Here is a 7,746-nt window from a genome sequence, read left to right on the forward strand (position 1 = left end):
TCAGTGCATCAGTAATCTCAGCAGAAAGACCACTCTTGGTCACAGACACACACACACAAATACTGCATCTGGAACAAACATGGGTCATTATGGGATGTGCCAATTAAATTATCTTGGTCTTGCAGTGCTTTTAATTTAGCTTTATAAATAAAATATTTAAAAAATACATACAGTACATCTATACCACTAACTGCCGACACGCCCACTGGCACAGGTCAGTGCTCTACTTCACACATTCAGGAACGTTCTGTAGTCGGTCCATCAGCCTCAACGCAACCGGACCGCTGCCAACACAAGCCTGGGCACCACTTGCAGCCTTCTCCGGTTCCAGACCCCAAAGCCAATTGAAGAAACATTCCAGAGTCCAGAAGACTGAGCCCGTGCCCCCCCACACCGTGTGCCGATCCAATGAAAGTGCTCAAATGGAGAGAAGGCGGCGCTCCTCCCCGATGGGTCCACCCGTGGTGACGGTGCATTGGTGATTGCTAGTGTGAGTCGTTACATGGGCAGCCTGTAGAGCAGACTGAGTTATTACTCAGGAACAAACACGTTATTGTTCATAAATCACGTTTCATACCTTTGTCTTGGTTTCACTTCCCAGCCGTCTCTACATTTCACAAAAGTTAACGACTCCCCAGGTGAGATTTGGGCTTTAGAAAGGTCTTCTACACAGAACGTAAACCTGTCGGGTAAAAAAAAATTAAAAACTTGTAGAATTCTTTAAATGAAAAATTAGCAATTTTACTCAATTTTGCTCACTTTTTCTGCGTTTCTCCAGCTTTCACGCGAATCCGCCGAACTTCCAGTACAGGTTTGGTAGCCTTGGTGTTCCAGTTCCACAAGGAGGACTTAAAGTACTTGAAGACGGAGCTGAAGGACTCGGACTGGCCCTCCCAGCTGAGACGAATCTTCAGCAAGTCGCCGATGTCCTCCTCAGTGAACACCAGGAACGTGTTTGTCAGATTCAGGCCGATTTGGTCTTCATGGCTGCGCAAGGAATGCATCTAAGTTAGCCTTGTGCCCTGAAGACCTGTTCTACCCGTTTATGGTGGATCATTTCTGCAAAACCCGACACATTTTAAAGATGGGAACCCGGTCAGAATGACACTGCAGCGCAGTCTAAGCTTCGTGCATCATTCGTGCCAGTTGGAATACGTCTTTAAGATGTTCCAAACAGACAATCGTCTGCATTCCTGTGTGCATTCGTCATTTTCTGCACCGTCACTGGAAGGAGTGACAAACTGGTTCTGTAGGACAACTGAAGACAACGAGACTTACACAACAAAGATATTTCCCGTGTCACTGTGGGCGCCGTACAGCTTCACGTAGAAGGTGGGATCGGCGTTGTTGGACTCCTGCCTGTCAAACACGTGCATCTTCATCTGGTAGTGGTAGCCTTAAACAAGAAGTTACAGATTAAGCCCCGTGGGCGTGGACGGTAGCAGCTCCCGCCTGAATCACAGAGCAGGGTTATAAAACCGGGGCTGCCCGTCACTCGTGTGTACACAGAGTAGTAAGATAACACATCATTGCTGCGTCTTACCTCCAAATGGAGTGTTGGCTCGCGTCTTCAGGTACATTTTGCTGTTCCTCCTCTTGCGCATCTTCCTGGCGTTGTAGCCAATGTTGTTGCAGCGGTTTTTGCGGCAGCTGAGGCAGACTCCCTTCTTGAAGCGACCCGGACCGGTGCACTGGTAAGCGTAGCTCGCGTGCTCCTTGTTCATCAGGGAGTCCACAAACAAGTGCACGGCTCGCTCGTGCTCACACTTCATCACCTCCATGAAATCTGGATAGGGAGGTGAAAAACGTTAGATGCGATTCACATTTCACCCAAATCTCTCATTTTTTAATTATGGACACGTTTGGACCACCATTGAACACTTACTTCCTGCCACTGCGAGCACATCAGTAAACGAACAGCCAGGCTGCACATCTCCACCGTTGGGGTAGATGTCGATGTCTCCAATTGGCTGCTGGATCCCAATGCTCACACCCAACGCCTCTCGAGTGTAGGTGTGCAGAACATCCACAAAGTCTGCGTCGTCTGGCGACAGGCGTTGATGCTCCTCTGCACCTTCAAACATGGGTCCCGCTGGGTCCAGACCTACAAGCGATGAACCAAAGACTCAAACACCTTTCCTAAAAAGGAATCGTTAAACAGCATTGAGTCGCTTCTCTGGTTTACCAGTGATTCTGCCAATGGTTCCGTCCACAAACGTCCCTGCATAGCCAGCAACGTGGGCGCCCAGACTGTAGCCAATCAGATGCACGTTCTCCAGAGGCAGCTGCAGCACATCCTGTTCAAAAAGACAAGAAGCACTCGTTTCAACAGCCGTCAGTGTGATCCTCAAGATGAGCAAAACGGAAATCCGGATTTCCCAAATATCAAATGCATGACTTGACTTCTTGCACGCATGCACACACACACACGCACGCACGCACAAGGCATCAAGTCAGCAAAGGTAGAATAAGAGTTTACATTCAGGTGTTGGTCTGGAAAATCGTAGGCATCCAATTAGTCAAACAGGCAAAAGCAGGAACGCATTTGCATTTCAGATAATTGCTGCCTTTATCGGTCATTTCCTGCCAGAAACACCAATAAAGACTCGCGTGCCCTTTCACTGAAGCATCCTGCCTGTGTGATAAAGCTGCATCACAGGTTAATGATTCACTTTAACATGAGATGTGTGTGTTTTTCTGTAGATATTTAGTTCCAGTGGCTGCAGACATGAATGACAGGAGGAAACATTTTGCATACCTGCAGCCAGTTGAGCAAGGCAGCAATGTCGAGGCCCACGCTGTGCGTGTGGTTGACGGCGTCCGGGTAAAGCTGCTGCGCCAGCGGGATCCAGTCCACCACCACCACGTTGGCTTCCTTCTCCCGCTCCATCACCGCCGACACAAGCTTCTGCATCCAGCTTTCAAACATGCCGCTCATCTGAGGAAAGGCGGACAGGAGTCAGAACAACTCGAGGATGCTTTTTCAAGAGTCAGGAAGGAGTCTGAGAACTCGAAGCAGGTGTGTACCGTCCAGCCGTGGATGATGAAGATCGTCTTGGCTGTAGCGTTGAAGCCACACTCCACTAAACAGGCCTCCCTTCCAGTCTGCAGGTAGCAGCCCTCTTGTTCCAGATCCAGACTCCTCCTCATGTTATACCTAATCACGCCATGTGGAGCCTCTCGGTTCGACTCGAATCCCTCATCTTCCCCTGAGGAAAAGAACACGTTGGATTAAATTTACACCAAGCAGATCATTCTGGATTTTTACCGATGAGACATAGGGAAGGACACCAAGAGGAGTCGGTTCATCCAGTTCTCTAGTAATTGAAGCTTCTGGTAGCTGGACTGAAGCCAGAACTAAAGCGCCTACAGCTGCAGCAGCTCTTGATGCCCAAAGTGTGCCAGTAAAGGGAAATTCTGACAGAAAAAGGGGTTTTAACGCATTAGTTAAAGCCATTTTCACAGAAAAAACAAACATTTTGTCTTAATTTGGTCTTCAAAGTCCAGGTGAACCCAATTAAGACAAACCATTAACCCAACATGCCACAGCTGAGCCACTTCAGAGCTGATTGAGAGCCAGAGAGGGTGGATGTTGGGACAGTCAGACTAAATTAAACTCATCTAAGAAAAGATCACCGGGTGCGAGTAATTTCATTAATTAAGCCATTTAGTTTTTCTATTTTACAGTAAAGTCTGAATTGGCCTCCCAGTTTGCCCACCACGCGTTGGTAATTGATCACCAGGCTAAAGTGGGATCAGCTGAGCCGAAAGTAAAACGCGAAATCAGCGGAACAAGTTTCCAAACGTTCCCACAGACGTGGCGTTAGACTCCCTCTCCTGGGGGCGCTCCTAAAAAAGACACGTCCACTGGGAGGCAGCGGGATTCAAACCCACAACTGCTGGAATTACACTGGAAAGTGTGGGCATATAAAAGATGAAGCTGTGTCCAGATTGGGGCATTTATCCTCCACAGCGAGGGCGCACCAGCCAAAGAAAGAACAAAAGACGCACCTTTCAGAAGAGCGTTCTCCCCGCCGGCGGACAACAAGAACGCAGAGAAACACAGAAAAGTCCGCAATAAAAAACCTCCAGGATTCATTTCTCAGTCACAGACGAGAGCACTTTTAAAAAAAGAGGGGAAGATAGAGTCTAAAAGGGCTTGGCGGCGAATCCAGAAGCGACGTGAGCAGCCTGCCGGTGTGGTGCGCGCCTCCGGGAGTCCGGCTCCAGAAACCTGCGGCCGAGCGTGTCTTTTTCTGTTTTAAATAGTTTCTCCTTTCCAGTCATCTGATCATCGGCTGATCTATCGCGCGTCTCATTGGCCAAGCCTCCATTTGTTTACGATGAGAGGGCGTGGCAACGTTCATTGAAGTAGTAGTATGGGTGTGGCAGGATGACGCACGCAAGCATGGTGGCTTTGTATTGTTTGGTTTGGAAGTAAAGTCAGATGTTTCATCTTTTAACTCGGATTAAAACAAGCAGATGATTACAGCGTGACGTTTGGGCAATAATACGTTTTAAATCAGAGAAAACCTAAAAAATCATCCAGCAGTCATTTTTAAATGGCCTGTGTGTGTGTGTGTGTGCGCGCGCACGCGTGTGTGTGTAAACCTCACCATGAAAGCATCTCCTCTTCTTGGCTTGCAGCCAAACCATCAGCTTTAGCTCACAGGCTGAGTTCAATAGATGCAGAAATAGACACACAAAGGCTCTCCGCTACAATAAACCCTGTGTGTGTGTGTGTGTGTGTGTGTGTGTGTGTGTGTGTGTGTGTGTGTGTGTGTGTGTGTGTGTGTGTGTGTGTGTGTGTGTGTGTGTGTGTGTGTGTGTATTAATCCCACACCAGAAGGAAGTAGCACCTGCCACCCAGCAGCGCAGCTTTCACTCGTCCCTGCAAACAGAAACAAGGACAGCGGCTTCCAACTGGGTCACAAGAGTTCGGTGCCGCTGGGAGGTCAACATCCCATAGAAACAAGCATGTTTTAGAGGTTTCCCTGCTTCAGAGCGTCTGTTCAGCAGCTCACCGGGCTCTGCAGAATCACCTGCTGATTAAAATCAGGTGTGTTGAAGCAGGGAACCCCTTAAAACATGCTGGACAGCAGCTGTTCCAGTCCACTGCACAAAATGATGGAAAATGTGAGTTTTGCATCATTTTTATTACAGCTCTGTTGGTAATTTTCCCAATTTTGTGCACACGTCAACGCTTCTCTTCACCATTTCCTGCAAATGTTGTGATTTTTTTGGAAGACGCTCAAAAACGAACTCACACAAGAGATGAGCCTTGAGAGGAAACTGAGAACCCCTACTAACTTTTAGGGACTTTTCTCAACTCCATCGTGATTTTTTATTTGTTGGTGAAAGTCTCACCCTGGTGGAACCCCGGCCTAACATCGCCTCCTGCTTCCTTTAATATTACATCAGTGTTTGTGGAAGTCTTCACATATATTGGATGACTGTAGCTTCACGGTTTAAAATGATCAAAGAGCATTTTGGGACCACATTTTCAAATGCAAACATTAAAGAAATAAGACAATGATTCTTGTTTTTAATAACTAATCTTCAAATAACGCAACAGAAATATCTCTTGGGTTAAGATGCTCTTCGTGCTTCTAATGTTTAACTTGAGCAAAAGAAGAAGTCGTCCTGTGCTGAAAAACGACTGACGCACTTTTAATGGCTGAAATCAGATCTGTCGCTCTGGGGGGATCTCAGATTTTCTTTTCAAAACATATTTCAAATAATGTCATTATAAATGAAATCATCTTTCTTAAAGGAGGCAGTTGGAGCGAGATCCAAAATAACTGGTCCTATTTTTGTTCCCTTTGTATTAACAGTCTTACAAAGATGCACGAGGCGGCATCTCAGGTGGCGTTTGAAGTTCAAGTGATGAGATGGTTCATCAGTGACATTTATAAATAATTCCTTTATGAGCGCCAGTGAACTTTTTGTTGCTGACCGTGATGCAAAAGTTGCAAAAGATGGCGGGAGAGAGTGCAACCAGTTCCTTTTTCAGGCAGATCTTTGATAGAAACGTGCAACCAGAATGAAAAATGCTCTGCACAAAAACTTCACCTGGAGCTTCCCGTAGCACAGGGGTGGGCAATCCTGGTCCTCGAGGGCCGCTATCCAGCAGGTTTTGGTTGTTTACCTGCCCCAACACACCTGATTCCTGGATGAATCATCTGTTCAGCAGCTCATCAGGCTCTGCAGCAGCCTGTTAATCACTAGTAGATTCAAACCAGGTGTGTTTAAGCAGAGAAACAAGTAAAACCTGCTGGACAGCGGCCCTCGAGGACTGGGATTGCCCACCCCTGCCGCAGCATGTGGCCTACCTGGAAGGAATAAATAAAACATTAGCACCAAACATTTCTTCAAATGGAAGATGAATAAGTGGAATTTCTCAGTTTTTAACTGAACCAGTCCTTAAGGTGCAATCGCTTTCCTTGAAGTGACATTTAACCCAATAAGCCCTGTTTTTATATCTGAAATCCAAAAAGGGCTCAAGAAGCCAAACTCAACAGAGCTGGATTCTATAGATAAGAGACGGGAGGAATTCGGAGAAACAGAAAATCTATGTTCCTTTACCTTTACACCAGGGGGAGATTTGGGAAACTTAAGCAAACATTGCTGACATTTTTCTTTCTGCTCAAAATACGACAAAGTCACACCAGCTGAAGTCATACTGCTACTAAAAAATACATTTTGACCCAATAAATCCTTTAAAACCTTTTAAAATGCATCTTCTCTACTTGAATGTTGCAAAGCATCGCACACTTCAGGAAGGAAGAGGTTAAAGTCCCCGGTTTGGTGTTAATCACAAGGCAGCAGGGGTTTTAAATGTGTGATTTGGGGTAAACAAGAAAGTGGGATTTTGCTTGGTTTGTATAAATTTAGGCTTACAGAGCCTGGACTGACTTGCTTCTTTATTTCTGTTCCTCATCTCAGCGTGAGAGTAGCTGAAAAGTATTTAGTACCTAACCAGGAAAAAAAAGTACTTCTCAGAATTAGTCTGATGTCAGAAACTCCAAAGTCCTCCAAAGTTGAAGGAGCCTCCTGTAAAGGAGTATTATTCTTTCCAACCACGCTTATCCAGCTGCCAGCTGTGTTCAGCACTGACCTGTCTGTCCGTTCTACGGGACGGTCTGGCCTTGAACCACAGAGGACAAAGAGAGTGTTTTAGCTGTGAAACGTTCTCATTTCTGCAGTTTTTGTCAGAAAAGTTGCAGACAGCTGTGTGGCCTGATGCTTCAGGCTAGACTTGAGGTTTAAAGCATAATTCTACATCAACTAGAGTTTTAGTGACCAAAATTATATATTTTTTCTTCTTAGCAGCTTAAGCACTGAAAACAAATAATGCAGTGAGGTCTCTGGTTCAACTTTTAGTTGTCCAGGCGTTCCCATGAGAACCTTTTGTGTTTGCTTGATGCTCTGGTTCTCCGGTCCTCTCTGGGTTTGGAATCTGGAGAAACACTTCTGATCAAAGAAAAGTCTATTAAAGAAACATGTGACCCCAATTATCTCTTACATACTTCACTGATAGGCCAGTTAGATGATGGCAAAATAAAAAAGAAACACCAAAAGAACATGTTTTCCTTTATATATATATATATATATGTATAATAGGCCCCCTTATCAGGAGGCTCCCTGGTCGACCCAGGACATGTGGGAGAAAGTGCATCTCCGAACTGGCCCAGCGCTATGCTAATATACATGGAAAAACCCATAGGAATGCTAATGCTAATATCA

At 45.9% G+C, this 7,746-nt stretch overlaps 1 protein-coding gene across 3 annotated transcripts; it reads right to left on the bottom strand.

Moving 5' to 3' along the window:
• Window positions 1-482: 482 nt before the first annotated feature.
• lipg (lipase, endothelial) lies at window positions 483-4,232 on the bottom strand. Of its 3 annotated transcripts, none has more exons than XM_015973183.3 (10): window positions 4,012-4,232; window positions 3,028-3,209; window positions 2,759-2,938; window positions 2,186-2,297; window positions 1,886-2,104; window positions 1,544-1,786; window positions 1,279-1,396; window positions 760-987; window positions 578-682; window positions 483-511 (listed from the first exon to the last, which is right to left on the bottom strand). In XM_015973183.3, the coding sequence occupies exons 1-10, from the start codon at window positions 4,097-4,099 to the stop codon at window positions 499-501; spliced, it is 1,488 nt and encodes a 495-aa protein (XP_015828669.3). In that variant the 5' UTR covers window positions 4,100-4,232; the 3' UTR covers window positions 483-498. The 3 variants fall into 3 exon arrangements, with proteins under 3 accessions (XP_015828669.3, XP_054587637.2, XP_054587638.2); XM_054731662.2 differs by lacking the exon at window positions 4,012-4,232 and adding an exon at window positions 3,292-3,695; XM_054731663.2 differs by lacking the exon at window positions 4,012-4,232 and adding an exon at window positions 3,269-3,290.
• Between the last annotated feature and the right edge of the window lie 3,514 nt (window positions 4,233-7,746).

Source organism: Nothobranchius furzeri, chromosome 17 (genome assembly GCF_043380555.1).
Source record: "Nothobranchius furzeri strain GRZ-AD chromosome 17, NfurGRZ-RIMD1, whole genome shotgun sequence".
Lineage (NCBI taxonomy): Eukaryota > Metazoa > Chordata > Actinopteri > Cyprinodontiformes > Nothobranchiidae > Nothobranchius > Nothobranchius furzeri.

Coding starts and splice junctions, on each gene's coding strand:
- lipg (XM_054731662.2), bottom strand. CDS start 3,478: ATGTTTGTTTTTTCTGTGAAAATGGCTTTAACTAATGCGTTAAAACCC. Junction 1,787..1,885: donor TGTGCTCGCAGTGGCAGGAA/GTAAGTGTTCAA, acceptor CTCCCTATCCAG/ATTTCATGGAGGTGATGAAG. Junction 1,397..1,543: donor AGCCAACACTCCATTTGGAG/GTAAGACGCAGC, acceptor TTCTTGTTTAAG/GCTACCACTACCAGATGAAG.